The following is a 21388-nucleotide window of genomic DNA, read 5'->3' as shown; positions in this document are numbered from 1 at the left end:
TGAGATACGTTCCATCAATACCTATTTTATTGAGAGTTTTTAGCACAAAATTCAGCATGCTGAATTTTATCAAAGGCCTTTTCTGCATCTATTGAAAAAATCATGTGGTTTTTGTCACTGGTTCTGTTTCTGTGATGGATTATGTTTATTTGTTTGTGTATGTTGAACCAGCCTTGCATCCCAGGGATGACGCTGACTTGATCGTGGTGGATAAGCTTTGAGATGTGCTGCTGGATTTGGTTTGCCAGTATTTTATCGAGGATTTTCGCATCAATGTTCACCAGTGATACTGGCCTGAAATTTTCTTTTTTTGTTGTGTCTCTGTCAGGTTTTGGTATCAGGATGATGCTGGCTTCATGAAACGAGCTAGGGAGGAGTCCCTCTTTTTCTATTGTATGGAATAGTTTCAGATGGAATGGTACCAGCTCCTCCTTGTACCTCAGGTAGAATTCGGCTGTGAATATGTCTGGTCCTGGGCTTTTTTTGGTTGGTAGGCTATTAATTTCAGAACTTGTTATTGGTCTATTTAGGGAGTCAACTTCTTCCTGGTTTAGTCTTGGCAGGGTGTATGTCTCCAGAAATTTATCCATTTCTTCTAGATTTTCTAGTTTAATTGTGTAGACGTGTTTATAGTATTCTCTGATGGTAGTTTGTATTTCTGTGGGATCAGTGGTGATCTCTCCTTTATCATTATTTATTGTGTCTATTTGATTCTTCTCTCTTTTTTTCCTTATTATTCTGGCTAGTGGTTTATTTTGTTAATCTTTTCAAAAAAACCACCTCTTGGATTCATTGATTCTTTGAAGGGTTTTTCGTGTCTCTGTCTCCTTCAGTTCTGCTCTGATCTTAGTAATTTCTTGTCTTCTGCTAGCTTTTGAATGTGTTTGCTCTTGCTCCACTAGTTCTTTTAATTGTTATGATAGGGTGTCGATTTTAGATCTTTCCCGCTTTCTCCTGTGGGCATTTAGTGCTATAAATTTCCCTCTACACACTGCTTTAAATGCGTCCCAGAGATTCCGGTACATTGTGTGTTTGTTTTCATTGGTTTCAAAGAACTTATTTATTTGCGACTTAATTTCATTATTTACCCAGTAGTCATTCAGGAGCAGGTTGTTCAGTTTCCATGTTGTGCAGGTTTGAGTGACTGTCTTAATCCTCAGTTCTAATTTGATTGCACTGTGGTCTGAGAGACTGTTTGTTATAATTTCTGTTCTCTTGCATTTGCTGAGGAGTGTTTTACTTCCAATTCTGTGGTCAATTTTAGAATAAGTGCAATATGGTGCTGAGAAGAATGTATATTCTGTTGATTTGTGGTGGAGAGTTCTGTAGATGTCTATAAGGTCTGCTTGATCCAGACCCGAGTTAAAGTCCTGAATATCCTTGTTAATTTTCTGTCTCATTAATCTGAATAATACTGACAATGGGGTGTTAAAGGCTCCCACTATTATTGTGTGGGAGGGGAGTCTAAGTCTCTTTGTAGATCTCTAAGAATTTGCTTTATGAATCTGGGTGCTCCTGTATTGGGTGCATATATATTTAGGATAGTTAGCTCTTCTTGTTGCACTGATCCCTTTACCATTGTGCAATGCATTTGTACTTTTGATCATTGTTGGTTTATATCAGAGACTAGGATTGCAACCCCTGTTTTTTTTTTTTTTTTTTTCTTTCCATTTGCTTGGTAAATATTCCTCCATCCCTTTATTTTGAGCCCATGTGTGTCTTTGCACGTGAGATGGGTCTCCTGAATACGGTACACCGACGGGTCTTGACTCTTCATCCAATTTGCCAGTCTGTGTCTTTTAATTGGGGCATTTAGTCTGTTTACATTTAAGGTTAATATTGTTATGTGAGAATTTGATCCTGTCATTATGATGCTAGCTGGTTATTTTTCCCATTAGTTGATGCAGTTTCTTCATAGTGTTGATGGTCTTTATAATTTGGTATGTTATCGCAGTGGCTGCTGCCAGTTTTTCCTTTCCGTATTTAGTGTTTCCTTCCAGGAGCTCTTGTAAGGCAGGCCTGGTGGTGACAAAATCTCTCAGCATTTGCTTGTCTGTAAAGGATTTTATTTCTCCTTAGTTTATGAATCTTAGTTTGGCTGGATATGAAATTCTGGGTTGAAAATTCTTTTCTTTTAGAATGTTGAATGTTGGCCCCCACTCTCTTCTGGCTTGTAGGGTTTCTGCCAAGAGATCTGCTGTTAGTCTGATTGACTTCCCTTTGTGGGTAACCTGACCTTTCTCTCTGGCTGCCCCTAACCTTTTTTTCCTTCATTTCAAACTTGGTAAATCTGATGATTATGTGTCCTGGGGTTGCTCTTCTCGAGGAGTATCTTTGTGGTTTTCTCTATATTTCCTGAATTTGAATGTTGGCCTGTCTTGCTAGGTTGGGGAAGTTCTCCTGGATAATATCCTGAAGAGTATTTTTCAACTTGGTTCCATTCTCCCAGTTACTTTCAGGTACACCAAAAAAGACCCAATGTAGGTTTGGTCTTTTCACATAGTCTCATATTTCTTGGAGGGTTTGTTCATTCTTTTTCATTCTTTTGTCTCTAATCTTGTCTTCATGCTTTATTTCATTAAGTTGATCTTCAATCTCTGATATCCTTTCTTCTGCTTGATTGATTTGGCTATTGACACTTGTGTATGCTTCACGAAGTTCTCATGCTGTGTTTTTCAGCTCCATCAGGTCATTTATGTTCTTCTCTAAATTGGTTATTCTAGTTAGCAATTCCTCTAACCTGTTTTCAAGGTTCTTAGCTTCCTTGCATTGGGTAAGAACATGCTTCTTTTAGCTCAGGAGTTTGTTATTACCCATCTTCTGAAGCTTACTTCTGTCAATTTGTCAAACTCATTCTCCATCCAGTTTTGTTCCCTTTCTGGCAAGGAGCTGTGATCCTTTGGACGAAAACAGGCATTCTGGTTTTTGGAATTTTCAGCCTTTTTGTGCTGGTTTTTCCTCATCTTCATGGATTTATCTACTTTGATCTTTGATGTTGGTGACCTTTGGATGGGGTTTTTGTGTGGATGTCCTTTTTGTTGATGTTGATGCTATTCCTTTCTGTTTGTTAGTTTTCCTTCTAACAGTTAGGCTCCTCTGGTGCAGGTCTGCTGGAGTTTGCTGGAGGTCCACTCCAGACCCTGTTTGCCTGCCTATCACCAGCAGAGGCTGCAGAACAGCAAATATTGCTGCCTGTTCCTTCCTCTGGAAGCTTCATCCCAGAGGGGCACGTGCCAGATGCCAGCCGGAGCTCTCCTGTATGAGGTGTCTGTCGACCCCTGCTGGGAGGTGTCTCCCAGTCAGGAAGCACGCGGGTTTAGGGACCCACTTAAGGAGACACTCTGTCCCTTAGCTGAGCTTGAGTGCTGTGCTGGGAGATCTGCTGCTCTTTTTAGAGCTGGCAGGCAGGAATGTTTAAGTCTGCTGAAGCTGCACCCACAGCCGCCCCTTTCCCCAGGTGCTCTGTCCCAGGGAGATGGGAGTTCTATCTATGAGCCCCTGACTGGGGCTGCTGCCTTTCTTTCAGAGATGCCCTGCCCAGAGAGGAAGAATCTAGAAGAATCTAGAGAAGAATCTAGGCAGTTTGGCTACCGTGGTTTTGCTGAGGTGTGGTGGGCTCCACCCAGTTCGAACTTCCCAGAGGCTTTGTTTACACTGTGAGGGGAAAACTGCCTACTAAAGCCTCAGTAATGGTGGATGCCCCTCCCCCCACCATGGTTGAGCATCCCAGGTCCACTTCAGTCTGCCGTGCTGGCAGTGAGAATTTCAAGCCAGTGGATCTTAGCTTGCTAGGCTCCATGGGGGTGGGATCCGCTGAGCAAGACTACTTGGCTCCCTGGCTTCAGCTGCCTTTCCAGGGGAATGAACAGTTCTGTCTCGCTGGCATTCCAGGTGTCAACGGGGTATGAAAAAACTCCTGCGGCTAGCTTGGTGTCTGCCCAAATAGCCACCCAGTTTTGTGCTTGAAACCCAGGGCCCTGGTGGTGTAGGCACCTGAGGGAATCTCCTGGTCTGTGGGTTGCAAAGACTGTGGGAAAAGCATAGTATCTGGGCTGGAATGCACCATTCCTCATGGCATAGTCCCTCATGGCTTCCCTTGGCTAGGGGAGGGAGTTCCCCGACCCCTTGCACTTCTAGGGTGAGGTGATGCCCCACCCTGCTTCTGCTCACTCTCCATGGGCTGCACCCACTGTCTAACCAGTCCCAATGAGATGAGCCGGGTACCTCCGTTGGAAATGCAGAAATTACCCACCTTCTGTGTTGATTTCACTGGGAGCTGCAGACTGGAGCTGTTCCTATTTGGCCATCTTGCCAGCCACCAAAAGTTCTTTTTCTTAATCTTACTGTTTTATCCATTACCTAGTACCTTGAATTCTTTCAGAATGATCTTTTCTTCCTAGGTTTAATTTCTTTAAGGCTCTTCATTTTATTTTATATATTATATTATTCTTCCATTTTTTAAGCAGCTAATCAAAAACTTTAAAACAATGTGGGGGCTGAACTGTTTTCAGATTCCTGATGCTGAGAGGTTATAACTGGGCCCTTCTAATCCAGCATATGAGCTAATGATTTTTATACTGGAGCTTAAGAGGATTTGGTTAAGGGCAATTTGCAATGTTATTAACTATTTGAAAGATCTTCCTTCTGTTTTGGTTTGCAAAATCAAACCAAAAGAAACCAAAAAGCTCTACTTATATTTCATTTAACTGCTATAATTTAAATGGCCAGTTATTGGCTTGGTAGAGGGACAAAACATGTGGAAACACTTCTAGTCACTTTGTCCTTTACTAACTTTGTCTTCTTCTAAGTAAGTCCTTCCACAGAAGACTTGAAAAATCTTTGGGACATTTTTATTGATGAGTAGCAAGCATTTATTATACCATCTAAGGCATCATTTCTTGAGTACTTTCTATGAGGCAAGAACTCTGCTAATTAGCCAGGCATGGTGGCGCATGCCTGTAATCCCAGCTACTCGGGAGGCTGACGCAGAGAACTGTTTGTATCCAAGAGGCAGAGGTTGCAGTGAGCCGAGATCGTGCCATTGCACTCCAGCCTGGGCAACAGGGTAAGACTTGGTCTCAAAAAAAAAAAAAAAAAAAAAAAAAAAAAAAAAAAAAAGAAAGAAAAAAAGAACTCTACTAAGTACTTGACATATGTTGTCTAATGTAATCCTCATAAAAAAAAACACCATGAGTAGTATTACTATTCCATTTTACAGATAAGAAAACAAAAATACAGGGAAGTTAAGTCTCAAGCTCAAGGTCAATTAGCTATTAAAAACCAAGCTGTGATAGCAAATTCAAGTCTGTTTGACCTCATAATTCATGCTCTTCTATATCCATCAGTAAAACTGTACAAATTAAGGAAGAATGCCTTCCTTAGACGATTTCTCCAAGTTTTACATTAGAAACATACTACTTTCCAAGTCTATGTCAAAATATTGTTGAACTGCTTTTCCATCAATTACATGGTTCCTCACCACCATCAGCTTGATGCTCAAAATTATTTTGTGAGGCTAACCAACATGTAGTCTTTATGAAATTTATTAAATAAGTCTAAAGGAATAAGAATTCCCATGAATATAGTGCACATCCCATATTTCTTCATTTTTGAATCACTAATTTCTATTTCTATGGTTAGTTCTTCTTTGGAAATCATACATTTTACTTGAACACAAAAATTTCCCATGGGTAGAATCCTATTTTCTTTTGTCTCCAGAATAGCTGATTAATGACAGCTGAACTTTTACCTGATAAGGAAGATTATTTACATTTTAAAATCATAGGACAGAGAGACCCTGGGACCTACAGACACTATCCTAACTTCACATTGATAAAACTCAGTTTATGATGTCATTGCCCATAGGCCCTTCATCATACTGCCATAAGTCATTCAAGCCATTTGCTATTTATGTGGATAAAAAGGACATGGCATTTGATTTTCTCTTGTCCCAACTACTCGGGTAGAAAATGTTCAGGTATAATGTTACAGAAATTAATTTTCCTCAATGCACAATGTGTGCAAATAACATTTATGAGGATAATTTCTAAAATATCTACTGGACATTCATTCCCGTGCTTTTTGTGAGGTCCTGGATTTTCACTAAATCAGAAAAGGTCTGGATTCCTACCTTCAAACCAATACTATTTGGTGATATTATTGTTAAAAGATATGTTTTCCTCCTATTCTTATAAAATATGACCATTCATGGCCACAAAGGGACTCAGCCAACTGTGTCTACCTTTTGGCATGTTTCTATGCATAGAAATGTGTTATGATGAAACAGCAAGGGCAAGGAGTCCATGTATAGCAAGACGGAAAAGGTGATGGGAAATATTACCATTTTGAAAAGCTGCCAAGCAACTGATCTCATCAAATTTGAGCCTTTGCCTTTGAAGCCTGAGCAATGAGACCCTATATAGTTAAAATTATTTAATGCCAACTTTTCGCTGTTTCTATTTTCATGTTAAAGCTTCTATGTAATAATGACAATAATGAAAACAAACACCCAACATACTGGGCACTGAAGCAATTTACAATGTCTTATCACTAAATTCTCACAAAACTCTACAAGGCAGATATTATCATATTCATTTAATAAGAAAACTGAGGCCCAGAGTAACATCCCCAAGGTCACACTGGAATAATTAGATGGCAGACAAAATTACCAAGTATGGCTGATGCTACAGCCAATGCTAGTAACCACTAATCTAGATTGCTTCTGCTACTGGTATCCATATTTACAGAAATTATTCTTGTCTATCTGTTTAGGAAAGTAAACCTATTTTATGCTCTCTGATTTAAAAAGGATATAACACATTGTTGTTCATTTTACATCTCAGTTTAGCAGTCTTTTCCTAAGACCTGTCAGGTTCATATCTATGATCTATGTAAATACATGCTCATTACAGTGTTAGTAAATCCAAAACAACATACATAAGAACATATAAAATCAGACTTAGTTCTGCTTGCTGGAATCAAATTCTTGAATTTAGAATGAGGGATGTAATTTTTGGAAAGTATTTACCTACAATTACAAAAGTATTTTCATCACATTTAGCTAGCATTACCTCTGGTAAAGGTCAAAAAAATATTCATGAGTACTTAATCCTAGCTCTATCACTTACTAGTTGGGTAAGTTATTTAACCTTTAAGTTTTTTAGATTTCTCATCTATAAAACAAATATTTTATTAGTACATACCTCATAGGGTTGTTGTGAGGATTAAATGGATTAATGCTTTTTAAATGCTTAGAACTGTGTTTGGCATACCTGAACACTCAACAGGTATTACAGTAAGTCCTCACTTAATGTTGTCTCTAGGTTCTTGGAAACTGGGACTTAAAGTGAAACCACAGATTACAAAACCATCTTCTTCCTCATTGTTATAAGAAAATGACATTGAAGGAAATGGCATTGGGATCAGCTGTGCATCATTTTGCTTAAAGTCCCAGTTTCCAAGAACCTGTAGATGATGTTAAATGAGGGCTTATTGTATTTACTTATTTTCTAGAAAGGCCATCTACTGTCAATCTACATCGTATTTGTTTAATTGTTTAGGGTAAATACCTGTACTTCTTTTTACTCATTCTTAACAACTAGAGGGTCCATGGTATAACATAAGAACCTTGGTTAAACAACATACTTTAAAAGCCACTATTAAGATATTTTCAGGCCGGGCGTGGTGGCTCACGCCTGTAATCCCAGCACCTTGGGAGGCTGAGGTGGGCAGATCATGAGGTCAAGAGATCGAGACCATCCTGGCCAACACGGTGAAACCGCGTCTCTACTAAAAATACAAAAATTAGCTGGGCGTGGTGGTGTGTGCCTGTAGTCCCACCTACTTGGGAGGCTGAGGCAGGAGAATCACTTGAAACCGGGAGGTGGAGGTTGCAGTGAGCCGAGATCGTGCCACTGCACTCCAGCCTGGTGACACAGCGAGACTCCATCTCAAAAAAAAAAAAAAAAAAAAAAAAAAAAAAAAAAGAAAAAGAAAAAGAAAAAAAAAGATATTTTCAAATATTTTTCTTTATATCTGTGTTTGTCACTGTGTTTAATAACAGAATGTCTCTATTTTTCTATTATATATCTAAATTTAGAATATGAATGTACAAGGAAAATATAGCAACTACATACACATTCAACTGAAAGCACATATGAAGAACTGTGTCATATCTCTTTTGCTTCTCAAAATCCTACCCATATTCTTATAATCTTAACTCTAAACTCTCTTTGAGTTTGGGAAGTTAATAGGAGAGAAATGGTGGCTAAATTCACATACTTCGAGGTAAGGGTTTTTGTGACCAAGAACAGAAATTGAACACTCTAAGGATAAAAGACTTACACAGTGCATTTTAAGGTATCAAACAAGTGCTAAGAGGTTAAATTACCATTATTTCCAGAAAATGTCAAGTATGTAGTTTTTTGTACTTTAGGTTTTTTTAAAACAATATATTTCAGCAGGATTACATACTTTCGTTATCATTATTTTCAAATACAAGATAATATTGTTGTACTTGGGAGTCCAGGTAATGGGACTATTTTGTAGGTTAAATAAATAAGTTGTCATTGATTATTGCTTATGAAAGTTTGAAGTTTATTTCTGTTAGGGTCGTTAGGGTCTGGGCTGAGATATTTAGACAAACCTTCAGATCTCAGACACAGGTTTGAGAAGGTACCAGGTATTTGGTGGGATGACTAGCATTAAAAAACCCTGGATGAAATGGCTATTCATCATTTAAAACCCAGCATAAATGTAATGTGTACTTATTTGATTTCCAAGGCAAACTATGAGGCTTTATTTCCTAGGTTACTACAGCACTTGGTGCACACCTTCCAACTTACCTGAAGTGACTGTGATGCATCTATTTACTTGTTTCTTCCCTTTGGGTAATTAGGATTTATGGTTTTATTCATTTCTGTGTCCCAGTGGCTGGCTGACTTTATGTATACAAGTATTAGTTGAATGACTTAACAAATAAATTGTTGGGAAAATTCTGGCCACACAGTCCTGTGCCTGACATATAGGTTTTATTATTTAACATTTAATTTTAAAAAGGTAAATGCATTAAACTGCTATTTACTTGAAACAATCTTCAGGTTATACTGAGAAATCTCCAGTAAAGTATCTACAAGTATCTACATTAAGGTTATATTTGTTTCAGGTTCAAAAGTTAAAAAAAAAAACTTTGGAGAATATAAGAGTGACTATAGTCAAATAAATCATATGGAGACTACACTACTGTGCACACACACAACCAAAACAAAGCACCCTACCCAATTGACACTATAGAATGCAAATGCATAAAAATGTCTTTCCCTATGAAAGCAAACCCATAAAATTAGAAGAAGTGACTGCTTCACCAGATGCACAGATATCAATGTAAGGTCATAAGAAACATGAAAAAGCAAGGAAATATGACACTTCCAAAGGAACACAACTCTAGCAATACACCCCAAAGGAAAAAAAAAAAAAAAAAAACTGTATGAAATGCCTGAAAAGCAATTCAAAATAATGATCCTTAAGAAAGGAAACTCAGATAGAAGAGAATACAGACAATTCAACAAAATAAGGAAAGCAATTCATGATCTGAATGAGAAATTCAATAAAAAATAGATATCATACAAAAGAACCAAACAAAAATCTTAAAACTGAAGAATTCAATGAATGAAATAAAAACATACAACTGAGAACTTCAACAATAGACTAGATCAAGCTGAAGGAGGAATTTCTGAATATAAAGACAGGTCTTTTGAAATAATCCAGTCAGAAAAAAAAAGAAAGAAAAAAGAACAAAAAAGAATAAAGAAACCCTATATGACAAATGGGACACCATAAAGTGACCAAACATTTGAATTTAAGTGTTCCAGAAGTAAATTAAATGGGCAAAAGCATAAAAAACCTATTGTAATAGTTAATATTAAGTGTCAATTTGATTGGATTGAAGGATTCAAAGTGTTGTTTCTAGGTATGTCGGTTAGGGTGTTGCCAAAGGAGATTAATATTTGAGTCAGTGAACTGGGAGAAGAAGACCCACCCTCAATGTGGGTGGCACCATCCAACTGGCTGTCAGCGTGGCTAGAAAAACCAGGCAGAAGGAGGTGGAATAAGCTGGCTTGCTAAGTCTTTCGGCTTTCATCTTTCTCCCATGCTAGATGCTTCCTGCCCTTGAATCAGACTCCAAGTTCTTCAGCCTTCGGACACAGACTGAAGGCGGCACTGTTGGCTTCTCCACTTTTGAGGCTTTGGGACCTGGACTGAGCCACTACTGTCTTCCTTACTCCTCAGCTTGCAGACAGCCTATTGTGGGAGTTCACCTTGTGATTGTGTGAGTCATTTCTGCTTCACAAACTCTCTTTCATATATACATATATCCTATTAGTTCTGTCCCTCTGGAGAACCCTGACTAATATACTATTTAACAAAATAAGAGTTAAAAAATTCCCAAGTTTTGCAAGCGATATAGTCATACAAACATACAGGAAGCTCAAAGTACCCCAAAAAAATCTTCTCCAAATCACATTATATTCAAACTGTCAAAAGTCAAAGACACAGAAAAAATTCTAAAAACAATAAGAAAAAAGTGTCAGATCACATAAAAAGAACCTTCATCAGAATAACAGTGGATTTCTCAGCAGAAACCTTACAGACCAAGAAAGAATGGGATGATATACTCAAAGTGCTGAAAGATAAAAATTGTTGGCTAATACTACTACATCCAGCAAAGCCATGATTCAGCAATGAAGGAGAAATAAAGTCTTTCCCAGATAAGCAGACTGAGGGAATTCATTACCACTAGACCAGGCCTAAAAGAAATGCTTAAGGGAATCCTACATCTATAAGCAAAAAGACAATAATTCCATCATGGAAGCACACAAAATAATAAAGTCACTGGTAGAATAGAAACACAAATGAGAAAGATAAATGAATCAAACCTTATCACTACAGAAAACCACCAAACTGCAAAGATAAAACAAAAAGAGAGGAAGAAAGCAACAAAGAATAAGCAAAACAATTGCCTAAATGAAGGAGTAATTCCTCCCCTATCAGTAACAACCCTGAATGTAAATGGTTTAAATTCCCCAATCAAAAGATAAAGACTGGGTGAGTGGATTAAAGAAAACAAAACGAAACAAAACAAAACAAGACCCATCTCTATACTGCATACAAGAAGCTGACTTCACCTTTAGACACACACCGACTGACAGTAAAAGGATAGAAAAAGGTATTTCATGTAAACAAAAACCAAACCAAGCATCAGTAGGTATACTTAGATAAAATAAACTTTAAGTCAAAAAATGTAAAAAGAGACAAAGAAGGTCATTATATAATGACAAAGGAATCAATTCAGCAAATGAATATAATAGATGTAAATATATATGTACCCAACACAGGAGCACCCAGAAATATAAAGCAAACCTTACTAGAGCTAAAGGGAGAGATAGACCCCTATATAATAATAGCTATGGACTTAACACCCAACTCTCAGCATTAGATAGGTCATCTAGAGAGATAATCAAAACAGAAATGTCAGACTTAAACTGCACTATGGACTAAATGGACCTAACAAACATTTACAGAACATTTCATTCAACAGCTGCAGAATATACATTCTTTTCATCAGGACAAATAACATTCTCCAGGATAGACCATATGTTAGGCCACAAGTTTCAACAAATTTCAAAAATTGAAATTCTATCAAGTATCTTTTCAGATCATAATGAAATAAAACTAGAAATCAACAGTGAGAGAAACTTTAAAAACTGTACAATTATATGGAAGTTAAACAATATGCTTCTGAACAACCAATGGGTCAATGAAAAAATTAAAAAGGAAATTTAAAAATTTATTTAAGCAAATTAAAACAGAAATACAATATACAAAAACATATGGGATACAGCAAAAGCAATACTAAGAAAGAAGTTTATAGCAAGAAATGCCTACATCAAAAAAGCAGAAAGATTTCAAATAAACAATCTAACATTGCACTTCAAAAAATTAGGAAAAAAAGAAATTGGAAAAGCAAAAATAAACTCAAAATTAGTGAAAGAAAAGAAATAATAAAGATCAGAGAAGAACTAAATGAAAGGGACAAAAAAAGAAAAAAAACAACCTACAGAAGACAAACAAAATGAAAAGTTGGTTTTCTGAAGGGTAAACAAACTATTGGCTAGACTAAGAACAGAGATTACCCAAATAAAGTCAGACATAAAAAGGAAACTTTGCAGCTGATACCACAATAATGGAAAGGAATATAAGAGACTATTCTGAACAACTATAAGCCAACAAATTAGAAAACCTAGAGAAAATGGATAAATTCCTGGACTCATATAATGTATCAAGATTGACTCAAGGAGAAATAAAAAACAAACTGAACAGATCACTATCTAGTAATGAGATTGAATCAGTAATAAAAATGATCCCAACACAGAAAAGTCCGGGACCAGATGACTTCATTGTTGGCTTCATTGCTGAATTCTACCAAACTTTTAAAGAATAACTTATACCAATTATTCTCAAACTATCTGAAAAAATAGTACAGGAGGAAATTCTTCCAAACTCACTCTATGAGGCCAACAGTACGGTACTACTAAAATCCAACAAGAACAAAACTAAAGAAGAAACTACAGACCAAAAAATATCCCTCATGAACATGGATGCAAAACTTCTCAGAAAATGAAATCTAACAATACATGAAAAACATTGTATACCATTATCAAAAGAGATTTATCCCAGAGTTGCAAGGATGGTTCAACATATGCAAATCAATAAATGTGATACATGAACAGAATGAAGACAAAAACCATATAAACATCTCAATAGATACACAAAAAAAAGCCACTTAATAAAATTCAACATCCCTTCATGATAAAAACTCTCAACAAAGTAGGTATAGAAAGCAATACACCTCAACACAATAGAGGCCAGATATGACAAACCCACAGCTAACATTATATTGAATGGAGAAAAGTGGAAAGCTTTTTCCCAAAAAACTGGAACAAGACAAGGATGAGCATTTTCACAACTCCTATTTAACATACTAGAAGTGCTAGCCAGAGAAATTAGATAAGATAAAGAAATAAAGGGCATTCAAATTGAAAACGAGAAAGTCAAATTGTTCCTGTTTGCAGACAACATGTTCTTATATATAGAAAAACCTAAAGACTCCACAACAAAACTCTTAGAACTGATTAACAACTTCAGAAGTTGCGGTATACAAAATCAACATACAAAAATCAGTAGTGTTTCTACATGCCAATAACAAACTATCTGAAAAAAATCAAGAATGCAATCCCCTTTATAATAGCTACAAAAATACTAAGAAAGAAAGTTAACCAAGGAAGTGAAAGATCTCTACAATGAAAACTACAAAACACTGATGAAAGAAACTGAAGAGAACACAAAAAATGGAAAGACATCACATTTTCATAGATAAGAAAAATTAATATTGTCAAAATGACTATACTACCCAAAGCAACCTACAGATTCAGTGGAATCCCTGTCAAAATACCCATGACATGCTTCACAAAAATAGAAAAAAAAGTCCAAAATTTGTATGGAACCATAAAATACCCCAAATAGCCAAAGCATTTGTGAACAAAAAGAACAAAGCTGAAGGCATCAAACTGACTGACTTCAAATTATACTACAAAGCTGTAATAACCAAATCAGCATTGTACTGGTATAAAAACAGACATATAGCCCAATTATTTGATTGGAGAATTATTTGAATGGAGAATTCAGAAATAAGTCAAGTGATTTTTGACAAAGGCAATAAGAATACACACTGGGGAAAGGATAGCCTCTTCAATAAACAGGGTTGGGAAAACTGGATATCCATACTCAGAAAAATGAAACTAGAACCCTATCTCTCACCATGTACAAAATCAACTCAAAATGGATTAAACGCTTAAATATAAGACCCCAAACCATAAAACTACTAGAAGAAAACACAGGGGAAATACTTCAGGACATTGGTCTAGGCAAATATTTTTATGGCTAAGGCTTACAAGCAACAAAAGAAAAAAACAGACAGATGGAATTATATCAAACTAAAAATCTTATGTAGAGCAAAGGAAACAATTCATCTGACAGGGAACTGATATCCAGAATATGCAAGGAACTCAAACCACTCAACAGCAATAAAAGAAATATTTTTATTTAAAAATGGGCAAATGATCTGAATAGACATTTCATGAAAGCAGACACACAAATGACCAAGTGGTATATAAAAATGCTTAATGTCATTTATCATTAGGGAAATGCAAACTAAAACCACAAAGAGATATCATCTCACCCCAGTTAGAATGGTTATTATCAAAAAGACAAAAATTAAGAAATGCTGGCAATGATTTGGAGAAAAAGGAGCTCTTATACAATATTGATGAGAATGTAAATTGGTACCATCATTATAGTAATTAGTATGGAGAGTCTTTAAAAAACCAAAAACAGGACTACCATATGATTCAGCATTCACATTACTGGGTATATGTCCAAAGGAAAGGAAATCAGTATGTCAAAGAGATATCTGTACTCCCATGTTTATTGCAGCATTATTCACAGTAGCTAAGATATGAAAATTAACCTATATGTCTATCAACAGATTAATGGATAAAGAAAACATATATATATATATATATATATATGAATATTATTCAGCTCTAAAAAAGAATGAAATCTTGTCATTTGCTGCAACATGAATGAACCTGGAAGACATTATGTTAAGTAAAATACGTCAGGCCCAGAAAGATAAATACTGCATGTTTGCATTCACAAGTGGGAACTAAAAACTTTGAGCTCATAGAGAGTAGAACTGTGGTTACTGGAGGCTGAGAAGGGGAGGGGTGAGTGAGAGAGGGATTTTGAAGAGACTGGTTAATAGATATAAAATTACAGCTACATGAGATAAGTAAGTTCTGGTATTCTATAGTGCTATAGGATGGCTATAGTTAACAATAATTTATTATATAATTTCTAATAGCTAGAAGAGAAGATTTCGAATGTTCCCAGAACAAAGAAGTGATAAATGTTTAAAGTGAAGAATATGCTAATTACCCTGATTCGATCATTACCCCCTGTATACATGTATCAAAATATCACTCTGTATCCCATAAATATGTACAATTATTATGTGTCAATTTTTAAAAGTTGAAAACAATACTGAAGGAAACAAATAACTCTGCTTACTTCTCTAAGTATGTATATATTTCTTTTCTCCTAAGTTGTTTACAAAAAGATATCAAGTATTTATAGGCTATCTAAATTTTCTAATATTTAAAAAGTATTCTATTTTAGTCAGGGGAGATTTGTGGCACATGATGGCATTAGGTGCTTTAAACTGTAGTCCGAAGGGACAACCAATTTATAGCCATTCAAGTAAGAACTTAGTAAACATTTTTTAAAATAAAGTCATCAGTAATCAATCACTTTCATTTGGTGACTATAATTTCTCTTAAACACTAATTACTTACTTCAACATAAGTAGAAAATAGCCAGATAATACTGGGACACAAACAAAGAAGAGTTGATATACATTACTGCCTATCCAGTAATAGGCAGTCAATTAGTATGTGTGGAATGAATGAATAAGAATAAAAATTTCATATTATTTCATGGGGCAAAGGTAGGGATAGCAAAGATTACAGGCCTCTATACTCTATATTATAGGTTTACAATATAGTAGAGGAGAAAAGTAAAGGTTCAAATATCTTCAATACTTAGCAGTTTAATTGCCACTAGAGTAGTATAGTTGAGAAGTTTATGTTAAAATGTATTATTTATTCTTATGATTAAAAAGCACATGTACAGAGAATAACACAAAGTAAGATAAGTATGGCTTCTACTATTTAGGATCATTTTGGGGAAAATTTTTCTTTCATACTTATTACCAAATTGCTGAAAGGAAATAAGACATGTATATGAAGACATGTGATGACTGCTCTTTTGAGACCAAAAGAGGGAGGTATATGGCCATGACAGACAAGTGAGGGGTAGGAATAGAAAGGAAGAGCTAAAAACAACTTTGCTTCTGCTCAGCTCCCATTGATCAAGTTTGAACTAATTAGCAAGGATGCTGTCCTTCCTCAAAGTATAAGCTCCTCACTAAAAATGATTAATTTGAAAAGTGGAAAGGGAGGAGCAGAGACTTTCAACTAAATCCATTCATTCTTGCAAAAGAACCACAAGCTTTACTACTTTAAGCAACTGTATATGCAAATCTTTCAGATATACTATAACAATTTTAAGTATTTGTGCTGGGTTACTTTTTTGGTCAAGAATCAAAGATTAAAACAATCCTGTGCCCATCATAACTCTAGGTCCATTTTTGCCTTAAATACAGTATGTTCAATCCATTCTATTTAAAATCCACTTCCACTCTAATGTCAAATAAATTTTACAGATTCTTTAAAAAATACAAAAACTGAGGTGAGAATTTCCCTAGAAAATTATATTTCTTAAAATCCCTGAGGAAATGGAGATAATTTTATTTTAAACAAGTCATGTTAACAGTAAGTATTCATTTAAAAAACAGAAAAGAAAAAAAAAAAAAAGTTGAATTTTTCCAAACTGGCAACATCTAACACACAAGAAGTACATGTGATGCTAAAAAGATTTTTATAAATCATTATGAACTAAAATGTTACCTACTGTTCTTTCTTATCTTTTGAAAATCTTGAATAATGTTTAATATCATGTCTCATATCATGTAGAAATTCCACTTAGAAGCACATGAGAGAGACAGATCAATTATAAAGATTCAAAAGCTCCTAAGTAACTTTCACAACCCGAAAACTTATTAAAGGAAATTGAGATTCCCATGCCAGAAATATATTTTTACATAAACATAAGAGAACTCTTACCATAAGTTGGGGTGCTTTCTCGTCTTCCTTGACTACTTGATCTTCCTTTTTCATATTCATAGCAATATAAGACAGTATCTTCTTCGACAATATTAAATCTCTTTCGATATTCCTGATCCAGAAATGAATTTGGTGATTCAGATCCCTTATGCACTGGCTTGCCCACCATATGTCCTCTGAGGTCTTCACAAGGAAGGTTTCCTTTTTCATCCCTAAAGAAAGGTTAGAGTCAAGGAGAAGGATGTAGAAACATGTTAGGGTAGTAAATGGCCGAGGGTCTAAAATACTAATAATTTATTCCCACACAATATATCTCCTGACCTTTCCAAACTTTCTTTGAGATTTATAGGGCAATTTGTAATTATTCTTATTTTGCTGAAAACAAAATGGTGAGTCTCAGAAAGGCTAAACAACTTGCCTCAATGTTACACAGCTAACAACTGACAGAATTTGAAATAGGCCATGAAACATTTTACTGTTGCCCAAGTCCATTTTTCACCATACCATGTCATACATAAATTGCTTTTAGTGTTCAAGAGAGTAGGTATAATGCTAGTAAAGTTAACTTAAGTATATAGCTTTCTTCTGCCAGTTTACCTTTGCATATAAATTGCTTTTAGCTTTTAAGACAGTAGGTATAATGGTAATAATGTTAACTTAAGTATAATGCTTTCTTCTGCCAGTTTACCTTAGCACATAAATTGTTTTTAGTGTTCAAGACAGTAGGTATAATGGTAGTAATGTTAACTAAAGTATAATGTTTTCTTCTGCCAGTTTACCTAATTGATTCTTGGTAAAAATTTGCACTGCTTAAAAATAAAGATGTGTTTAAGAACTATCATAAGGAGCACTGTAGCCTTAGGAACCAAATTAGCATGATATAAACTTGTATTATAAGAAATTCACACAACATGTAATTAATTTTAAATAAACCTTAATAAAAAGAATTATTCTCAGTATTCAAACTCTACGGATCTCATTTAAGAGTAAAAAGACATATTCCTAGAACTCATTCTAAATGAATATATCAAAATTTCATTATACATCAATGTTTCTTGAGGAGAGAAAGTAAAATAATTTGATAAAATACGGAGTTTAAGAATGGAATTTAGGGTGATGGCAAGTTGATTTTTTTCTTCTATAGGATTCTAGAGAAAAACATCTCTAATAATTTATGATCTCCCTAAAACCTATTACTCACACACTGTAATAGGTAAATTAAGCCCCAAAACTATTTTGATAGAAATAGTTCATTTGCTATTTGTTAAATTGAATCTTGTTTATTTTATGAAATGTTTCACTGACTACCTATGAACTTTTTGTCAGCAAAGCTTGTCTTCTAGAACATGACTATGAATGTAAATGCAATGTTTTTCCCCTTCTGGACCATTAGTTAAATTTCCTCCCTTTTCTTAATTGTTTCTGGTTACCCTAAACAGTGCCATGAATAAATGCTGTCAAACAAGAAAAATAATTTAATTTTATGTTAAGTGATAAGACTAAAATCTTAAATTCATAGAATAAACTAAATTATAACAAGACAGATAAAAAGGACAATTTTTAAATTAATTCCTATTATACCTTTTAAAAGGGTGATGAGCTTATAAAAGTAATGTGAATTCTAAAATATGAGCCCCAGTCTGGCAAAAGCCTGTTATTTCTGCTTCTGTGTGTAAATGTTTAGATTAGGTTTGTCCAAATGTAGAAAACTATATTCCCAGTATTTGAAATATGTAGAAAGTAGCAAAAAACATTCTCCAGACTGACAATCAGTGAGTTTTCTTATCTGTTTAACCCATCACAAGGTGTTGTTGCCATTTACATTACCATTTACTCTTTTATTTTCTAAAATAAAAGTATTGCTTATTACCAAAATAGAACTATATAAATAGTTCTTAGGCAACATGAAGGAAATAAATATAAAATCCAGGCAGAATTTTATTTCGGCTTGCTGAAAACTTTTCCTGAACAAATTGCCTGGTTAGTCCACTATCAAAAAGAAATTGACGCTGCAACTAGCTTGGAAGCAGCCCTAACGAATTTGTGGCACTGGAGTAAGGTTATGCCTATCTGTAAATGAACAGACCTCACGCTATGAAGCTTGTGACATGAATGTTAATGCAGCTGAAATCAGAGGGTGATTTAGCCCTAATAATACACCATGCTATATTTATATGGAAACATCTTGTGGCAGGAAATTGAAAGGGATGGTATTTCCTACTGTATAATAACATAAGGGAGGGACCTTATATCAACAGGGTAGATTTTTAAAACAAATCTATATAGAATGCAGTAAAATACTGTTGAATTGAGAAAAGTACCAAGCAAAACCAAACTTTTCAGTAGAATGAATAGATACATGTATTGTGTATGTAAATGTGTGTATGTGTATGTGTGTGTGTGTTAATGTACATATTCATGTCATGAGTCCCTGGAGAATTCAATGTGTTAATTCATTCTGATGTAAAGAGTTTTTACACCTTTCTTAATGTTGTACGTTTATGCACATAAGTAATAAATCTGTGCCTTTGCTCTAGAAAGGATTTAAGGAAGAATTAAAAGAGCATTGATTTGCTGAACTAACTTTATATTTAATGGCACACAGTAGAGTTAATAAGAGAAATTAGTGCTTAAATGTCATAGTTGCTCAAAGACCTATAAATTCTTCATTTTCATCATAGAAAAAGAAATTTGGTTAAGTATAGAAATGTACTATATATAATGATAATGAAACTGTGTATAGTCATAAGACATATAATAAAATGCCAGCCAAATTTCACTCATTTCACAAACGAGTGTTTTATCTTTTAGAGAGAAAGGCACTTTTGCAATAACTTTTTTCCTGGAATAAATGTGTTCAAAAAATTGTAACCACATGAAAAATATTCTGTCTAACTTGAAAACTAGTCCTATCATTTTTCAAGTCTGTTTTCTTTTTGAGATGAGAGAGGTTTTATTATTTGCAATCCAAATCAAACATATATGTTCACATACCACCAAAATGCCTATCCTTTATAAACAAAGTTTTTTAATATGGGGGAAAATGTTCAGAAGAATTAAACTAGGTTCGCAACATTCATCTTCAAAATGAGAAAATGGGGAAAAAATTGCCAAGGCTGTATCTATAAAAATAATCACAAATGCAAAAAGTTTTGACTGTCAACTTAACATCAAGCCAGAAAATGCAGACACTTATATAAGGCTGTGGTTCAAAGGGGCTTTGATGCATGGATTGTTCTGACTCCTATATTGAAAGATTTTATGACTGGTTAAGTAACAATTTGACTCAAAATGTATTTAGAATATTCTGTTAAATTATACACTGACCAACTAAGAATCACTTATGGCAATACAGTAAACACTATGAATTTTACGGAAAAGTATGGAGCTTTCAAGCAATACTGACAAAACAAGGGTCACTATGTTGATATTTCAATTTCACATTCTCTAATATTTTAAAAGAGCATTTTCAAGCTTTTTATTGGCTTCAATATAGAGCCTTTATAATATGTCCATCACACTCAGAAGACAGAACTGGATCATTTTACTCTTTTGTCCTCTTAAATGTATTTTAAATATTTTCTGTAGAGGAGACACTTTCTTTGTAACAAGCTCCTCACCACTGAAGAGGAAAGAACATTTTAAAACTACAGAGATTTGATAAAAATAATCATTTGATGTTTATCCGTATATGTAGACCTCTGAAGAATAAGGCCTTTTAAATAATTATTTGCACTGAAATAAAAATCTTTCCAATTAAAATGTAAACAAATCATAAAAAGTCACTTCCTGTTTGGAACACATACTTTCACTGCTCCTCATGCAAGAGTATGTGGAAAATCTGACACTGTCTTAATAGAATTAAAATGCAACTTGCATTTTACTAGGATACTGGATGGATTTGTATATTTGCTTGTAAATTGAACAAAAGATTGTAAATTATATATTAGATTTATGAAATGTCAGCTTAGTAAACTATATCTTATAAGTCATGTTCCAATGGCTATATTTAATTCTCAAAGAACTAAAATATACATAAAACTGACTATAGTTATATTACTAGATGACAACATGGTATTTGCAGATAAACCATATTGCCATGCAGCATTTAGATCATATAATGTCAGTAAACCATCATGTCTAATAGAATATAGATTTCTGAAACACTAAGTGTACTAAAGAATAATGGAAATTAAACACAGGGAATTCAGTTCTTTTATATATGAAAGAAATTTAATACTAATTATGGCTTGAAAACAAGAGACCTTAAATTATTGTTTTTGAATGCAGAACTAACTTAAAAATTGAATCAAGTTTTTTGTGATTGGTATTAATGATCCCCATTTAGTGCTAGTCCTTTTCCACAATTTTTGTATTTCACAAGGCTGGATATTAGAATGCTTTTAGGAAGAATGCATTATGACATAAAGCTGTATTCTTCTACATCTGCAAGGAATTTCAGATAAGAATCAATAAATGAAATAGAGATACAGCCTCAAGAAATCTAGAAAATAGACTTTAAGAGTAAT

At 34.6% G+C, this 21388-nt stretch overlaps 1 protein-coding gene across 8 annotated transcripts in view; it reads right to left on the bottom strand.

Moving 5' to 3' along the window:
• CNKSR2 (connector enhancer of kinase suppressor of Ras 2) overlaps nucleotides 1-21388 on the bottom strand; it is a 286232-nt gene that overhangs the window by 103057 nt on the left and 161787 nt on the right. For all 8 annotated transcript variants that reach the window (XM_005593153.5, XM_005593154.5, XM_045383816.3 and 5 more), the window contains one exon: nucleotides 16860-17071. In XM_005593153.5, the coding sequence (XP_005593210.2) occupies nucleotides 16860-17071 (212 nt within the window). The remainder of the gene's footprint in view (nucleotides 1-16859; nucleotides 17072-21388) is intronic.

The sequence above is a fragment of the Macaca fascicularis genome, chromosome X, assembly GCF_037993035.2.
Source record: "Macaca fascicularis isolate 582-1 chromosome X, T2T-MFA8v1.1".
In the NCBI taxonomy this organism is placed as follows: Eukaryota; Metazoa; Chordata; class Mammalia; order Primates; family Cercopithecidae; genus Macaca; species Macaca fascicularis.
This window is presented reverse-complemented; position numbering and strand designations above follow the sequence as displayed.